We start from the raw sequence: 19,061 nt of genomic DNA on the forward strand, positions 1-19,061 counted from the left end.
CAAATGTGTGTTGTGCACTAAAGAAAGCAGATAACTAGCATTAAGGGTCTGCACCTCCTACTCTGTTCTGCACCCTCTGTGAACCAGTATACGTCATGTTACAAATCAGAAAATTGTCTGTATGCTTCAATACCTCTATAGGATTTCACAGAAATCTGTGAAAACAAAGGCAAAGCACCATGCGAGGGGTCTATTGAGTAAACAATAGTGCAGCTTCTTGCTATGCAAAGAAATTGCCTTTGGTCTTCCTTCTGCCACGCCGTCATAAAATACGTGGGTTTTGGAGGCACAAGACAAGTAAGAGAGAGGTTTTACTGCTGTATCATTGAACAAGTAAGAGAATTTTCATGGTTAAACAGGTGATAGAGGAGTTGATGTGAATTACTGGGTTCAATTTTACGCTACATTGTGTGTATTATACTACCAAGTTTTCAATGGTCCATCATCTTGATGGTTGTCTCAACATACATAATCACACATACAGCCTGATGGGTCCTGAAAATGATTGAATGACTGAAAACAGAATCTGAAGACTCTTTGGACATCCCCTTTTGATTGACAGTTCTGTGGTTAAGAGCTCTGTGATGTGAGTTATAAGGACCAACTATTCTTCCAAGGTGACTTTTTGCTATATTTGAAACAACAGAGATAACAAAGGGCTTCATGAGTCTGACTCACTTAGAAATGTTCCATCAATGATGGAAGTCATTTAAATCGTTGCAGAAAACAGTTCAAAGTTTCCTGACTTTCACAGGGTGAAATTGGCTTCAAATAGCTGAGATTTTAAAACCCCACAGCGTTTATTTATCTCTTGTCTAAGGCAGTATCTGAAAGGGTTAATTGACATCAGGAATAAAAGCTCGTCCTATCATGATATAAAAGACTGTTTCTGGAAGCTGCTAATTAAGGTGCTATAACACTTCTGGAATAGTTATCAGTCTGGGATGAGAATGCTTCAGTAACAGTAAGGAGAAATGTTATAATTTTTGCACAGGATTTTGCACTATTTGTTGCTCATTCCTAATTGCCCTTGAGAACGTGGTGTTAAGTTGCCTTTTTGAACCATTGCCCTCCTTTGGGGTGGAGGGAACCCACATAACTGTAAGAAAGAGAGCTCTAAGATTTTTACCCAGCAACGGTGAAGGAACAGCAATATAGTTTTAAGGAATGCGCGTGGTTTGGAGGGAATCTTGCACATGGTAGGGTTTACATGCATCTGCTGCTCTTGTCCTTCTAGTTGGTAGAAGTTGCAGGTTTGGAATGTGCTGTTAAAGCTGAGTTACTGCCAGACCTGCTGAGTTCCTCCAGCACTTCCTGCTTTTATTTCATATCTCTGGCATCCACAGGACTTTGCATGAATTACCATCTCTCTTTGTGCTAGGTATAGAGCATAAGGCCATAAGAGGTAGGAGCAGAATTTAGTCACTCGGATCCTCAAGGCTACTCTGCCATTCAATGAGATCATGGCTGATCTGGTAGTCCTCAACTTCAATTTCCTGCCTTACCTCATTTCCCTTGATTCCCTTATTGATTAAAAATCTGTCCATTTCAGCCTTGAATACACTTAACAACCCAGTCTCGATAGCCCCCTGCGGTAAGGAATTCCACAGATTCACTGCCCTCTGAGAGAAGAAATTCTCCTCTTTCCTCTCTGAAATGGGTGACCATTTACTCTGAAATTTAGCCCTCAGGTTCTAGACTCCCCCAAAAGGGGAAGCAACCTCCCAGTACCTACCCTGTCAAGGTCCCTAAGAATCTTATATGTTTCAATACATTTCCATCTGCTCACTATTTGAAACTCCAACCCGCTAGATTAACCTTCCTCCAAGATGTCCTCTCTTAGTCACAGCTGTGACATTCTTCTTAATCAATAATGCAATTCCTCCACCCCTTTTACATCCCTGTAATCTTTCTCCATTTAAATAACATTCAGCTCCTCTATTCTACCTACCAAAGTGAATGGCCTCATATTTTCCTACAATATATTCCTTCTGACAAGATTCTAGCCATCAGATTCCCTGATTCACGTTGACTCCAATTTTGCTTGGATTCCTCGATGCCACACTCAATCAAATACAACCGTAATGTCAAAACAGTTACCCTTACTTCTTCTCTTGAATTCAACTCTTTTATCCATGTTTGGGGAAAAATTGTGATGAGGAGTAGGCTATGAGTGGGCCTAGCACAAGCCAAACTGAGTCAGTGAGCTGTTGAACTGTTGTGTTCGTGCCACTTGATAGCACTATTGATGACACCTTCCATCACTTTGCTGATGTTCGAGAGTCTGACATTGTGATAATTGGTGGGGTTCAGTTTTTCCTTTTTTTTGAGTACAGGACATATCTTGGGCAATTTTCCACATTGCTGGGTAGATATCAGTGTTACAGCAATACTGGAAAAGCTTGGCAATTGGCATAGCTATGTCTGGAGCACAACTTTCTGTTAATTATACCCATGATCTTACAAGACACTCTTGTGGAACCCTGATGCTTATCCCATTCTGCTCCACAAAACTCCAATCCCAGTGGTGGCAGGAGCTAAATATCAAGCCCCACATCTCAGATTCTTTCCCTTTTAAAAGCAGTCTTTTTCTCAGAACAAGCATGGGTGTGCCCATGGAACAATCTTTTCCAAGAGGTACGAGTGAAACAATGGTGTAAGTCTATAAATTGTTACTGTATCCTTGGTATTCAGTTCTGATTTTACTGCACTCTGTTTCTTAAATCAGCAACACAACTTTTTAAAATGCAGAACATGTTTCATTATAAAAATGCTTTGTAAAGTATGATTATTAAATTGTATAGTTTACACTTGTGTATAAAATGCACAGCACAGCCTCTATTGTCTGCTCTAATCACTTGGCCCATTGTCAAAGACTACCCTGCGGTTTCTGACAAATTTACTTCCCTGCTGTAAACAATACTGTCTTCCACTCTCAGATTTCTTGACTGAATCCCTCCTAATCCCAGTTAGCTCCTTCTCTCTATTCCCACCAAAGTCCACAGCCAGATGACCTGATCTGATATAGCAAGAACTGCAGATGCTGGAGTCAGAGATAACTCAGTGTGGAGCTGGAGGAACACAGCAGGCCAGGCAGCATAAGAGGAGCAGGAAAGCTGACGTTTCAGGTTGGGATCCCTGACTCAAAACATCAACTTTCCTGCTCCTCTGATGCCGCCTGGCCTGCTGTTTTCCTCCAGCTCCACACTGTGTTATCTATGACCTAATCTGATGTCTGCTTTCGAGCCAAACCCTTTGTCACAACTAAGCTACAAAAATATCAAGAACTTTTTTAAAAAACACAAATGAGTTGCACGATTGGTTTAAGCTTTGAAATGTCAATGATTGGTTCTTTCCTTTGGGGAAAAATAAGATTTAAAATTACAAAATGAATAAACTAGTGCAGATTTGGGATCCTTTTCATGAACAAGATGTCACAAGAGTTCATTTTTGTCGGGTGATCAGTATAAAACAGGTAAAATTAATTTTGTCACTTGCCGTCGATCTCTTTGCTTTTCATATGTATTGAAGTTCATGAAGGTAAAACTTGTGAATTACCCAAAATTAGATTGATATTGTTCTAACTTTAACAACCTTCCTGATGGAAGTCAAATCTAGACTCTGCTTAAAGTGGTTGGATAGGGGTGGGGTAATGAGAAGCCTGTTACCAACTGTCAGAGTGGAGTTTGAAGAACAGCTTGGATATTCAAGTGGGGGCTGAGTGAGGAGTTCTCTTGTTTTGAGGGTAGAATAACAGAATACAAAGACAGGTTTAAGCAAGAAGTGTACAACACTTATTTGTTAGGATATGAACTTATGTTTTGATCCTCGTCTTATTTTCCTACCTACCACCCAAATGCTCATAACTAATTTCCTGTAATATCTCTGTACTTAGATGCAGTTTTAAGTTTTACATACACTTAAAACAAAATGGTATCACAGGCGTGGTTGAAACATGCATATTGATTTATAAAGGTGAATGCTGTACTTGTACTGGTCACAGAGTCTCATCTGCCAGGGACACATATTGTGAACTTGCCTACTCCCAACTATGCTTTCCTTTCATCAATATTAATGAGTGGAAAATCTTGGACTGCGCAAGGGAAATTTTCCCAAATATCCTTCTAACTGATGAGGTTTTATACCACGAGCATGATAATGTAAAACATATCACATGGTAGTGTTCCTACCTAGTGTCAGGAGGCCTAAGCTTAAGTCCCACCTGCTCCAGAGGTGTGTAATTACATCTTTGAGCAGGTTGGTTTGAAAATATCGATAATGCACTGCAATTTTGCTTCCTAATTGGCAGTATTTTAATCTTTATAAAGGGTTAAGCTGCTGAACAAAAGTAATATCTGAACCTGTAAACTTATGCAATCATCTGCATATTAGTAAACAGCAAATAAAAGTGCAATTTTGAAGAACAATATAGGATTGCAAGAAAACGATACCTGTATAGCTTGAGAGTTACAGTTCCATAAACAATTGCAAAGCCTAGAAGACGAACCCATCGAAGAAGAATACATCTGAATATACTTGGCTCAAAGTACAGGATAACAACCTGCAGGAAGAAAACAACAGCAATATTTTCAGCTCATCAAATGATGCTATTAGTTCTGTAGATCGTGTCACTTGGTGTAAGCACAATTTGAATAAAGCACTCTTGTATAACTTTGTTCCTGTAATGTCTGTTCTGTATGTCTGTTCATTTAAAGGCTACCCTTTAGAATAGCATAAATTTACCTCCTTTTCTCCATAATTTGGAAATTATATCAGTTTTCTCTTACCAAGATATACATAAATATTAAAAACTGGAACTTTTACAAAATATAAGCTTAAAAAGTCAAAGAAAATGTGTAATAAACAAATAAATATATTTCATGCTATTCTATTAATTGCACACACAAGTGTCCAAATGTTGGCCACAGGTAAATGTCGTATGCCGGTACGAATTATGGTTAGTCCAGTTTCAAGTTGACGGGTCTGGTTTCTTGAAAGAAGTTGATGCTTTAAAGTTGAAGTGAGGGGTTCTCAACAGGCCATGAGATTTCTGCAGTTGAACTTCTAGGAGATTTGTTGTCTTGTGAACCTTAGCTGAAACAGATTGGGGGAATCCTTGTCTCTATTGAGATTTCTCACTTTCAAAGTACTGCTTTTACTTAACTCAGCTGCTTGGATTGCTTGCAGTCAGTTTTGTGGATTTTGGTGAAATTCACTGCAAAACAACTTCTAATTAATTGTAAAAACAGGTAACAACATGATTGCCTCATGACATGACTTTTAAATGTTCCACGTAAGGCTGGTATGTATTTTGACTACAACATCTTGTAATGTTTCTCAATACCTTGAGAGTTTGGGAGAGTCAGCGTCTGTGTTCCTAAATGAACTTTTCAATTTGACAGTAATATCCTTTGAAATAGGTTTGAGGGAAGGGCATTGATTCACATTAGCCTGCATTGTTCCTTTGTTCATTCTTAAGACGGGGGGTGTTTTAAATCCACAAAAGTAGTCGCAAGACCCTCTTTAACAACCGTGTATGTCCAGTTTTAAAATATAAAAGTAAGTTTGATGTTCAGAATATACCTTCACAGCACAGTACAAAATGAATTTTGATTACTTTTTAAAACATGAATTCCCTGGAAGGGAAAACGAAAACATACACATGCACTCTTCACACGTATTCAGACACTCACAAAACAACTTTGTACTGCTAGTTATTGGTCATATCACATTCTCTCCTGTCGCATTCGAATTCTCTCAAAATCTCCAATTACATGTCATCTGGTGAAAGTTCATTACCATTGGTACATAAGACTTTGGGAGCATTAACATCAACACACTTAACAGTTGGGGTAAGTTTGAACTCCATGATGATTTCTGGAGAGGAGTCAGGTTTGACAGGCTTGGATTTTCATGACAGTGGAAAGCCTCTCTGTTATGGTAAACAAATGGTGGAGGATCACCGAAGTTCCAGGCTTAACTTGGTACCTACCATTTTTGCTGGGCTGGAGGTGGGGTCGGGCTGAGTTTTGTGCATAAGTTGCAGAGGCAACTATCCTTTCCAATCAACAGCTGCATCAACTCATGCCTACGTTTGTTGTCACAGGTGCACAAAATGCAACGCATACAGACTTGACTGGGCAGAAGCAAGTCCAAACTTTGTGGAAACTGAAAGAACTGCAGATGCTGTAAATTAGGAACAAAAACAGAAGTTGCTGGAAATGCTCAGCTGGTCTGGCAGCATCTGTGAAGAAAAACGGGAAGGTTCTGAGGAAGGGTCACCAGACCCGAAATGTTAACTCTAAGTTTTTTTCTTCGCAGATGCTACCAGACCTGCTGAGCCTTTCCAGCAACTTCTGTTTTTGTTCCAAACTTTTTGGATTTGTTTGTACAACTGGGGTATCTTTTTTGGAGAAGAAAGGTATTCCTTTGAATATGGTCCTGGGACACTTTTGGGAGGGGCAAGATGCTCTTTGTTAGAGGCAAGTTGTTCCCTGGGATTCTTAAACTCTCATCTGATCTGTCAAAGCGAACTGCTAAAATGATCAAAAAGGCTGGTCAAAGGGAATTGTCAGAAGTTTCAAAGCATTTGAAACCTTTAAATATTTAAAACTTTGTCAAAATCATTCTTGTTACTGCACTTTGTCTGTTTACATATGGTTGAGGGCTTCCATTGTTGTTCCACATGGCTCATTTCACAATCTTCCATTTCCACAGTCAGGTGCCTGCCATTTCACAGTTTGATTCACTGTCGGACTGGTTATAACAATTTGAAATAGAATTATGAATTCCAATGTTTATTTTTAAAAAGGAATTATTCACTTACCTTTTAACAAAAAGCATTTCATACACTACATAGGTAAAGAAAGTTAGAAACAGTAAATGTCTCTACGAATGAAGCTGTTTCATTTAACAAAAATGATCCACAATAGACACTTAGAACTTCAGACTACTTAATATCAATGGGAGTCTTGAAGTATGCCCATGGTAGAAACTGATGAGTTATCATGGTAGAGATAAGGGAAGAAGCGGTGTGTGGTGGGCATGAGTTTGCACTAAGTTGGCATAGGGGGTGATGAGTGATGAGAGATACTTCATGTTTTATTCCTTTTTTGAAAGTTTTACCAATGCATCAAGCCAGGCCTTTCACCCAGCATACCTTTGCAGCCAGCATCCAACATATCATTCTGGAAACGTCTGGCTGCAGATTCAGGGAACACTCCACCAAGAAATGGATACCCAACTTCTGGCCCATTTTCTCCTGGTTTAAGTTTGTGAAAATGGAAGATTGTGAAATGAGCCATGTGGAGTAATCCAACAATGGAAACCCTCAACCATAAGAAATGTTGCAACTCTACATTCCCAACTAGGGAGCAAAAATGGTGGTGGTGTCTGCTTTAAAAGCCTGCAGCATGTAACTCATCCTGATTGCTTCATGGTGTTTCCTGCTTTCACAAACAAAAAGATATAAGAGCAGAATTAGGCCATTCAGCCTATTGAATCTGCTCCACCATCGATCATGGCTGATATGTTTCTCGACCCCATTCTCCTGCCTTCTCCCCTTGATCCCAATCAAGAACCTATCTATCTCTATCTTAAATACATTCAAGTCTGGGCCTCCAGAGCCTTCTGTGCGAGTGAGTTTCAAAGATTGACCATCCTCTGGCTGAAGAAATTCCTTCTGATCTCAGTTCTAAAAGGACATCCCTTCACTCTGAGGCTGTGCCTTGGGTCATAGTCTCTTCCTAGTGGAGGAAGCATCTTCTCTATGTCCACTCTATCCAGCTATTCCATAAGTTTCAATCAGATGTCCCCTCATTCTTCTAAACTCCATCAAGTACAGATCCAGTGTCCTCAAATGCTCCTCATATGACAAACCCTTCCCCAGGATCATTCTTGTAAATCTCCTCTAGATCCAAGCACATCCTTCCTTATGGGGCCCAAAACTGCTCACAATGTTCCAAATATGGTCTGACGCTGAGACTGATAAATTAGCGTCTGGTTCATTGATGGTTTGTGAGTTATTTTAAAGTGCCTGGAACTCATATTGCAGCTTACCATCAGTGGCCTTGGAAATTGAACTGCTGGGGTTAGATGAATTCAACTTTTGAACTTGATCCTGTGATGATTTAGTGGGCACTTCTATGATAACTGCACTTGTACTAACTTTTTCACAAGTCCTGTTCCTTGCATTGTGTATTGACTTCCCTTTCCCTGTTACAGTGGGGATGGGTATTTTCCCAATCGGTCCTAAGGCAGACCTTATGAGCAGAGATTGCACAGTTGATGCCTACGTTCACTAGAGTTTAGAAGAATGAGAAGGGATCAAATTGAGGGATTTAAAATGCTAAAGGGAACTGACAAAGTAGACGTAGAGCAGATGTTTCCCCTTATGAGGCAATCTGGAATGAAAGGTCACAGTTTTGGGCTAAGGATTGGAGATTTAAACTAGAGGTGAGAAGGAATTACTTCTCTCAATGGGTTGTGAATTGGTGGAACTCACTGACCAATTGTGGTTGATGCTCAGACACTGAATACATTTAAGGAAGATGTTATTAGTGTGGGGGGGGGGTGCGGAATTAAAGGGTTATGGAGGTGTTGAATTAGCTTTATTGTCACGTACTCAAAAGAGCACAGTGATAGGTTTACAATCAATACTCACAGCGCCATTTTAGGTACAAAAGGTACCTGGGTACAGATTCTTCAGCAAAAGAAATTAGAAGATAAATAAATAAATAAATCGGAATAATAGTCCTTCCAACCCAGTCCCCGCTGGCACCTCGCCTTCAGTGCTCGCTGGACCTTAACTCCAGGTCATGGCAGGATTCACCTCGAGGCTCGAGACCAGGAGACTGCTCTGGAATCATCTCTCGAGGCCGAGGTTCACGCTGAGGCCATGCCTGGCCAGGAGACTGTCAGACTGGGCCATCGAGAGACTGCCACACTGGGGCTGGGAGACAGCCACGCCAGGTCCGCGCTGATGCCGAGAGTCCGAGTCTGCACTAAGGCCAGGAATTCAGGACATTCACAGGAAGAAAAGGAAACTAAAAAAAACATGCAAGAAAAAAGAGAAAAGAAAAGAAACAGGCGGAGCTCAGTCTGAAGAGTCTGCCTTCACCGCCACCTTGGAATGAATGGGTAGGACAGTGAAGTTGAGGCCAAGATAAGATCAGCCATGATCATACTGAATGTCAGAGCAGACTCAAGGGGCTGCACCTGCTCCTAGTTCTTACCTTCTTTGGAACCTTCATATGTGCAGGTGCCTGGTCAACCTTTTTTGCAGTGTCCTGTAGCATTGTGACTGAGTGAGATGTTTCTCTCACTCCTTGCCTACTGGTTTGAAAATGGTATATTTCCCTATTTAAATCCTCTCTGTATTTACCTGCTAGGCAGGCCTCAAGTTCAGTGCCTTCATTTCCTTCATTTTTAATTCCATGAGCCTTGGTATGATCTCTTTAAACTCTTTAAACTCTTTATTTAGGCCTCTTTAACAATTATATGTTTCATCCTGATGCCCTTTTCCTTCTTGAGCTTTATTCTTGTTCCCACAAAGGGTGTTCTTGTGTTTCCTAATCTCCATTGGCTCTAAAGCCTCCCCTTGGGATGTTAAACTTCCTAATTTTCTGTTGTTGAGCAGAATTTTGCTGGTTCCTTTCCATTTTCCCAGTGCTCGTGGACAGATATTCATTTACTGTGAGCAGTACTTGGTATCCTGTCGAGTCATTTCCCAACAATAGATCCAGTCGCTGCATTGGTAAGCAACCCTGACTGTTGTATTAGCGATCAACCTACTTTAAAGGTGAATGCTTACTGAGGAAACTCTTAAACATGTGCCGGACATTCTCACTTTCGCTTGGAATCCCTGCCTAATTTCTTCTTTTGGGATTCACCTTCCTCCTTTCCCTTTCCTCCTGGCAACTCTTACTCCAGTTTCTGATCTTCCCAGCAAATTTGGCGAAGATAGCCTGGTCTGTTTCTTGTTCCAAAACTTCGAGTTGTTCAGATACTCAGGTGAAATCAAGATGACCAGCCAGTATTTCTTATTACCTCAGGCTTCCATGCTTTATTAAGTATATTCAGTTCAACAAGGTTAGTTAGAACTTTTAGTTATTCTTTGTTTAATGTGCTAATTATGGCTGAGTTAAACCCTTGTGTTTCCTACAGGCTTTCACATCAAAATCATTTTACTTCCTATTGTTAGCATTCACAAAGCTTACTGTAACAATCCTTTTTGTTTTCGTTCCAATAATCTTAGCCATGCTACTTTCCCCACTACTTAGAATTTTCTTTCAAAGTCAGCTTTGGCTCATTCACAATGGATTTTATCCTGGAGATACCCCAATTCTTTCATGGATAGAATTTATGTGTTCCCTTTACTCTCCATGGTCAAATTGTTTTGTATGTAGTGTGTATATTTTTCTTACTTCTGGAGTAAGGTCTCCAATTATATTAATCAGAAGCAAGCAATTTTGAATTTAAAAAAAGGTTATTTATTCTCAAGCATTTGACACAAAATTAATCACAGCATCACACACATTCATTCCCATGTGCACACACATCGTCAAGTATAGGTATTATACTTTTATAAATTATGGTAAACTCAGTCTCTACTTTATGAATTCATCTCCTCCAGGGCAGGCCTGGTCTCCTGAATGAAGCTGATGCTTTAAAAGCAGAAGTGCACACCTTATAAAATGAAGGATTCTCAGCAGGCTGTGAGGTTTCCTATGGCTAAATTTCTACTGGATTGGTTCCCAGGTGAACTTTAACTGGAACACTTCAGGAGAGTCTCTCCTATTAAAATTTACCAGTTTTTAGGTATCATCTGGCTGTTTGGATTACTTACAGCTAGTTTGATGGCTTCTGGGGAAACACAGAATAGCTTATAGATGATTTTAAAATTAAACAACAACATGAATACCTCATCATGTGACTTTTATAAATAAGAAGTCCTATTCTAGATACCGTAGAGTCTATCTTGATTCCACCATCCTGTGTTGCTGTTTAGCACTTTGCAATTTTGAGACAATTTGGGTAATTCAAATAATTAATTGCATTAATTACATGAAATAATTGCAAATTCTTTTGCAATTAATTTCAGAGAAGGACATTGATTCACATCAGTCTGAAATAGTTACTTTGTTTCCTAATGAGACAAGGTTGCGGTTAAAATTCTCAAAAGAAGTTAATTGAGCCTCAGGTAGCCATCTTTTGTAGCCTTGTTTGTCCAGTTTTAAAATGTAAATATTAGTTTGGAGTTCAGAATCCATTGAGCATGACACAATAAACTCAAAAAACTGCATGGCAGAGAAGTAAATATTTGCCATGGAGTGAGATGATAGTGAAATTTTTCAGAGATAGTAGGAACTGCAGATGCTGGAGAATCTGAGATAACAAGGTGTAGAGCTGGATGAACACAGCAGGCCAAGCAGCATCCGAGGAGCAGGAAGGCTGATGTTTCGGGCCTAGACCCTTCTTCAGAAATGGCAGTTGACTTTATGGGCTTAACGGAACCGATGTTCCACAAGAAAATACATTTTTTTTGCTATTTCTTCGTAGGATTTGCTGCGTAGGCAAAATTTATTGACCATCACTAATTACCCTAAATGAAGTATAGGGAGCTGCCTTCTTATACTGCTGCAGTCCTTGCAGTGTAGAAACATCTATATTCCTGTTAGGAAGAGAGTTCCAGGATTTTGGTCCAGTAACTCTGAAGCAACAGCAATACAATTCCGCGTGAGGGTGATGTGTCACTTGCAGGTGAAGTTGTAGTATAGTATGGATGGTACACCAATGCACTGACTTTGCATCAGAGGTGAAGGAAGTGAATATTATTGATACAACATAGAACAGTACAGCACAGTACAGCCCAGGCCCTTCAGCCCACAATGTTGTGCCGACCTATTATCCTACTCTAAGATCAATCTACCCTGCATACCCTACATTTTATTATCGTCCATGTGCCTATCCAAGAGTCGCTTAAATGTCCTTAATGTATCTGACTCCACTACCACCGCTGGCAGCGCATCCCACACACCCACCACACTGTGTGTAAAGAACCTACCTCTGACATCTCCCTTATACCTTCCTCCAATCACCTTAAAATTATGCCTCCTTGTAATAGTCATTTCCAACCTGGGAAATATCTCTGACTATCCACTCTATCTATGCCTTTCATCATCTTGTACACCTCTATCAAGTTCCCTCTCATTCTTCTTCGCTCCAATGAGAAAAGCCCTGGCTTCCGCAACATTTCCTCATACCTAAGATAGTGGTTGAGGTGCCAGTCAACTGAGCTGCTTTGTCCTGAAGGTGTCAAGCTTCATTAGAGTTATTGCAGCTGCCTTCATCCTGGTAAGTGAAGAATATTCCATCATACTCCTGACTTATTCCTTTAGAGATGGTGGCCAGGCTTTGGAAAGTCAGGAGGTGAGTTACTCTCCATAGGATTCTGAGCCTCCAACTTGCTCTTGTCACTCATTTATATATGCCTGGTCCAGTTCAGTTTCTGCTCCATGGTAATCCCTAGAATATTGGTTGTGTAAAGGAAGGTAAAGTCATCAGCAAGCTGCTCTCTCATTGGATAGAAATGATTGGTGGCAGTTTAAACCGAGGGTCACCATTCCTCAGGCAAAGGGCAAGATCACAAAAGGTGGGACCCTTTATGGTAAACTCAGGCTAGTACAGGAGTTAAACCTATGCTTTTGGCATCACTCTACATTTCAAACCAGCTATCCAGCCAACTGAGCTAAGTGACCTCCTTGATTCAACAATGGTAATGACAAGGGGAGATAGTTAGACTCTCTCTTGTTGAGAATGATCATTGCCTGGCACTTGAGAGATACAAATATTACTTACCACAGACTGCTTATAATTTGAGAAGTGACAAATGGTAATGAATATTGTGCTATCAGCAGAGAATATCCCCATTCTGACCTCAGGATGGAGGGGAAGTCATTGATAAGGCTGCTGAAAATGGTTGGGCCTGAGAGACTACCTTGTGGTGCCAGACTCTTATGGCATAATTGTAGCATTCCTATTTCTGAGCCAAAAGGCCTGGGTTCAAGTCGCCATCTCTGAACAGACTGATTAGGAAAAATATGTACCCTTTGGAACTCATGCAGTGATTTCCTGGGACAGGCTGAGGAGTGGCAGATGGAGTTTAATTTGGACAAATACGAGGTATTGCATTTTGGTAGAACGAACAAGGGCAGGACTTCTACAATTAATGGTAGACCCCTGGGTGGTGTTGTTGAATAGAGAGACCTAAGAGTTCAGATACATAGTCCTTTGAAAGTTGCATCACAGATAGACAGATGGTTAAGAAGGCGCTTAGCGACTAGCCTTCATTGTTCAAACCATTGAGTATAGGAGCTGGGATGTCATGTTGGGCTTTACAGGACATTTGTGAGGCCACTTTTGGAGTACTGCATACAGTTCTGGTTGCCCTGTTATAGGAAGGATATTATTAAATTGGAGAAGGTTCAGAAAATATTTATCAGGATATTACTGGGGCTAGAGGGTTTGACTTATAAAAAGAGGCTGGATAGGCTGCGATTTTTTTTCACTGGAGCTGAGAAGGTTGAGGGGTGACCCTATGGATATTTATAAAATCATGAAAGGCATGGATAAGGTGAAAAGCAAAGAAGGTAAAAACCGAAAGACCTGCAGATGATAGAAATCAGAAACAAAAACAGAAACTGGTGGAAAAATTCAGCAGATCTGGCAGCATCTGTGGAGAGAAATCAGACATTTAACGTTTCAGGTCCAATGACCCTTCCTCAGAAGGAATACTGGACTCAAAATGTTAATTTTGATTTCTCACCACAGGTGCTGCCAGACCTGCTGAGCTTTTCCACCAGTTTCTGTCTTTTTTTTAGCAAATGTCTTTTCCCTAGGGTAGGGGAGTTCCAAACCGGGGGTATTTTTTAAGGTGAGAGGAGAAAGATTTAAAAGGGACCAGTGGGGCAACTTTTTCACACAGAAGCTTGTTCATATGTGTAATAATCTGCCTGAGGAAACAATAGACGCAGGAACAGTTACAACATTTAAAAGACATTTGGACAGCTACATGATTATAAAAGATTTAGAGTGATATGGGCCAAATGCTGGCAAGTGGGTCTAGTTTAGTTTGGGAAACTTGGTCGGCATGGACGAGTTGGACCGAACGGTCTGTTGCCATGCTATATGACTCCATGACTCGATAAGTCTATGACTGAGATGATTGAACTTAACAATAACAATCATCTTCCTTTGTGCCAAGTATGACTCCAACTAGCAAAATGCAAAAACACTGTTCCCAACTAAAACAAAAGTCACATGAGAGAAAAAGAACCTCCATTTTTGACTTAGTGGAGGGAATATTTACTTTTATTCAGAAGCATGAACTGTTTCAAAGATAAGAAATACAACTTGAGACTAAATTTTGTCAGAACGTATGAACATAAGAACCAGAGCAGGAGTGGGCCATCTGGCCCTTTGAGCCTGCTCTGCCATTCAGTAATATCATGGCTGATATTTTTGTGGCGTCAGCTTCAATTAATCGCCCTCTCACCATAACCCTTAATTCCTTTACTGTTCAAAAAATAATATATCTTAGCTTTAAAAACATTCAATGAGGAAGCCTCAACTACTTCACTGGGCAGGAAATTCCACAAATTCACAACCCTTTGGATGAAGAAGTTCCTCCTCAATTCAGTCCTTAATCTGGTTCCCCTAATTTTGAGGCTATGCCCTCTGGTAATAGTTTTACCCACCAGTGGAAACAACCTCCCTGTTTCTATCTTATCTATTCCCTCCATGATAATACGTGTTTCCATAAGATCCCTCCTATTCTTCTAAATTCCAATGAATATAATCATGCTTTACTCATTCTCTCCTCCTAGGCCAACCCTCTCAACTCTGGAATCAACCTAGTGAATCTCCTCTGTACCCCCTCCAGTGCCAGTACATCATTTCTCAAGTCAGGAGACCAAAACTGCACGCAGTACTCTGGATGTGGCCTCATCAGCATCCTATACAGCTGTAACGTAACCTCCCTGCTTTTAAACTCAATCCCGCTTGCAATGAAGGACAAAATTCCATTTGCCTTCTTAATTACCTGTTGGACCTGCAAACCAACCTTCTGTGATTCATGCACAAGGACATCCAGGTCCCTCTGCACAGCAGCATGCTGCGATTTTTTATCGTTCAAATAATAGTCTGCTTTACTGTTATTCCTATCGAAATGGATGACTTCACATTTATCAACATTGTACACCATCTGCCAGACCTTTGCCCACTCACTTAAACTATCTATATCCTTCTGCAAACTTTCAGAGTCCTCTGCACGCTTTGCTCTACCGCTCATCTTACTGCACGTGGTCCCAAACTCCAAATCATCTATGTAAATTGTAAACAACTGCGGTCCCAGCACTGATCCCTGAGGCACACCACTAGTCACTGTTCATCAGCCAGAAAAGCACTCATTTATCTCCACTCTTTGCTTCCTGTTAGTTAACCAATCTTCTATCCATAGTAATACATTGCCCATAACACTTTTATCTTATACAGCAGCCTTTTGTGTGGCACCTTGTTGAATGCCTTTTGGAAATCGATATACACCTATTGTCCACAGCACTCGTAATGTCTTTGTAGAATTCCAGTAAATTAGTTAAACATGACCTGCTCTTCATGAACCCATGCTGCATCTGTCTAATAGGACAATTTCTATCGAGATATCTTGCTATTTCTTCCTTGATGATAGATTCAAGCATTTTCCCCACTACAGAAGTTAAGCTAACTGACCTATAATTCCCTCAGGAAACGAGCTGCATATATAATGTTCCAATGTCTCGCTCTCAGCATGATAAAAGATACTTGATTCCAACATACAAGCAATAGATATTCTTTCTCCTATTTCCATTTCTTCAATGCCCCTTGGCAAGTCTAACTAAAATTCTTCTCCTCCTTTCAAATCGCTATACGACTCTATTGCCTACTTCAGCCTTGCTTCATAATACCTTTGCAAAATTAAAGGAAAAATGTCCCATGTCTTAAATGGATTCTCAAATGGAGATTCTCAACAGTGCTCACAGAGATGGAAAAATTTCAACATGAATTAAACCACATAAGCCTGTACCAACAAAGAAGTTCTTGCCAATAGGAGAAAATAAACCAAAGACACAATCCTGGGATGACTTGTTAGAAGGGATAACTTGTTAGAAGGGATAACTGTGTCCTGTCTTATTTAGGTCTATATGGGATACTTTGTCAGTGAAGACCTGCAAAGCTAGGGAGTAAATAAGTGACCAGTGTGTTTTGGTGCTAAGGTTTCATTTGGTTATGAATCATCAGGGACTCCAACATATCGGGTGAATGCGATCAAAAGGGATGAATTCTTGTAATATATTTGTCAACAGAAATGAGAAAGTTTCTTTGGTAATAAAAAGATGATATAAGATTTTGATTTTGACATTAAACTCCTCATTATCCATTCATTTATTCATTCAGTTATTCATTTCATTCTTGTATTGGTCTTTGTAGCAGAAGGTGTAGGAGTTCTTTGTCTCATATATTTAGAAGGATATCTCTATTAAAAAAACTCCTATGGGCAGTGTAGGAAATTATTAAAATTATTATATCCTTCCACCAACCAGCTACAAGAGTGAAAGCAAATTTACTCATGATTGAGTGATTGAAGAATACCTTGTCCCTACTGAGACCAAAGGTTCATTGACTGGATATCCCTGAAACTTAACAGTGTTTTCTCAGCAGAAGGGGAGCCGATCGATTCATCCACACCAACTCATAATAATGAGGTTGTCTAAATTATGGGAAGAATTGTTATGTACAAGCATATGAACTTCAATCTATTTAACAAGATGGCAATCTAGTGCTATTAACTTCAGCTATCTAAAGATTTAATCCTAAATTAATCTTGCTCATTTAGATTAATCTCAGGCACTGACCTCAACTTCAACTTTGGAATGAGCAAGTAATTAAAGCTGACTGACTATGACATAGCTGAATGGCCTTTCTAAGTATTGTTAAATGACCTGTTGAGATATTACATGAAATAACTCCTGGTATCCTGTCACCACGTCACCCTTTATTTTTATATGCACAGTATATGACACTGATCCACTTAGCTCAGAGCTGGGTTCTACAGTGAACAGAAACCCTGATGTTTTTGTTCATTTAATTTTTTAAAAAATTCCTCTAAACCTTTTTATCATTAACCTATCTTTCCTAGTTAAGCTGTTCAGAGATTTTAATACATACCTCCAGAGCAGGTTGGACTTGAACCCATATCTCTTGGTCCAGGGGCAGGGACATTACCACTGTACCACAAGAGGACCTAGCACTCCTGTTTATATCTGTCAGCCAGGACTCCCTGATTGAACCAAATTAACAGCCCCAAACAGGGAACTCATGCTTTATGAGGCACACCTGGCTTACCTCGTTCCAATCACAATAATAAACACCTCCGGAGCAGGTAGGACTTGAATCCAGGCCTCCTAGCTCCAGAGGTAGGGACATTACCACCGTGCCATGAATGGCTTTTTTGGAAATTTATAATCAACCTGGTCAAAGACGCTATTACACACCTCTCGATCAAGTGGAACTTGAACCCCGGCCTTCTGGCCCAAACCTATACTTTTTAAATTCATGTTCAGGCATGTTTTGACACATCTCAGGAGAGATAGGACTTGAACCTAGACCCTCTGGCCCATAGATCACCAGTGGAACATGACCACTGCACCACAACACTCTCTCGTAAGAGATGTGGGAAGAACCTTCCCAAACATTAGGGAAGTCTAGAACCAGGGGTCACAGAGAGAGTCGACCAAACCCACTTGGACAGGCTGTGACATTGGCAGGTGGCACTTGAACTTGACCTTCTGGGTCAGAGGTAGGGACACTACCAATGCACCACAAGAATCTCCATGAATGCTCCTTTGTAACTCTTTGCTTATTTTGCCAATTAATTCATTATTTGTACACTCATTTAAATTAAATTTCTGCTGGGTACAGAGGTGAAATTCAACTTCAATGATGCAGTAATGTGGTGGATGGGCCAGGCATAATGGCAAGCATTTTGTGCCTTTACCAAAGTCAAGTTTCATTCCCTATCATTTTAATGGCAATACTGATCTGTCAATTCATGACTTTGTTCTCTGAGCTCCTCAATATTTGGCATGAAAAAAAACAGACAGCATAGAGGAATAGAAAATAGGTACAGGCCCCTCGAGCCTGCACCACCATTCAATATGATCATGGCTGATCATACAATTTCAGTATCCCACTCCTGCTTTCTCTCCATACGCCTTAATCCTTTTAGCTGCAAGGGCCACGTCCAGTTCCTGTTGAATATATCTAATGAACTGGCCCCAACAGCTTCCTGTGGGAGAGAATTCCAAAGGTTCACAACACTCAGTAAAGAAATTCTTCCTCATTTCAGTCCTGAATAGCTTACTCCTTATTCTTAGACTGTGACCCCTCGTTCTGGACTTCCCCAACATCGGGAATATTCTTCCCACATCTAGCCTGTCCAGTCCAATCAGGATTTTATATGTTTTTATGAGATCTCCGTTCATTCTTCTAAATTCCAGCGAGTCCAAGCCGAGTCAATCCAGTCTTTCCTCATAAGTCAGTCCTGTCATCCTGGGATTCTGTCTGGTGGACCCTTGCTTGACTCCCTCGATAGCAAAAATGTCCTTCCTCAGACCAGGAGGCCAAATCTGCACACAATACTCAAGGGATGGCCTCACCAAGTCCCTGTATAACTGCAGCATGACATCCTTACTGTGATACTGTAAAACCTCTCACAATGAAGGTGAGCATGCCATTAGCTTTCCTCATTGCTTGCTGCACCTGCATACCAACCTTCAGCGACTGTTCCACCAGACACCCAGGTGTCTCATTGCACCTCTCCTCTTCCTAAACTGCCACCATTCAGATAATAATCTACCATTTGCCATTTATTCCAAACCTCTGCTTCCTGTCTGCCAACCAGTTCGCTATCCATGTCAATACACTACCTCCAATACCATGAGCTTTAATTTTCCTTACTAATCTCT

General features: G+C 40.5%; 1 protein-coding gene across 1 annotated transcript in view; it reads right to left on the bottom strand.

Annotated features, from left to right (window-relative positions):
• Positions 1 to 19,061, bottom strand: part of gpr158a (G protein-coupled receptor 158a) — a 529,808-nt gene that overhangs the window by 101,623 nt on the left and 409,124 nt on the right. Inside the window, exon 6 of the mRNA XM_048614342.1 lies at positions 4,452 to 4,561. Coding sequence (XP_048470299.1) covers positions 4,452 to 4,561 — 110 coding nt within the window. The remainder of the gene's footprint in view (positions 1 to 4,451; positions 4,562 to 19,061) is intronic.

Source organism: Rhincodon typus, chromosome 2 (assembly GCF_021869965.1).
Source record: "Rhincodon typus isolate 14 chromosome 2, sRhiTyp1.1, whole genome shotgun sequence".
NCBI lineage: Eukaryota > Metazoa > Chordata > Chondrichthyes > Orectolobiformes > Rhincodontidae > Rhincodon > Rhincodon typus.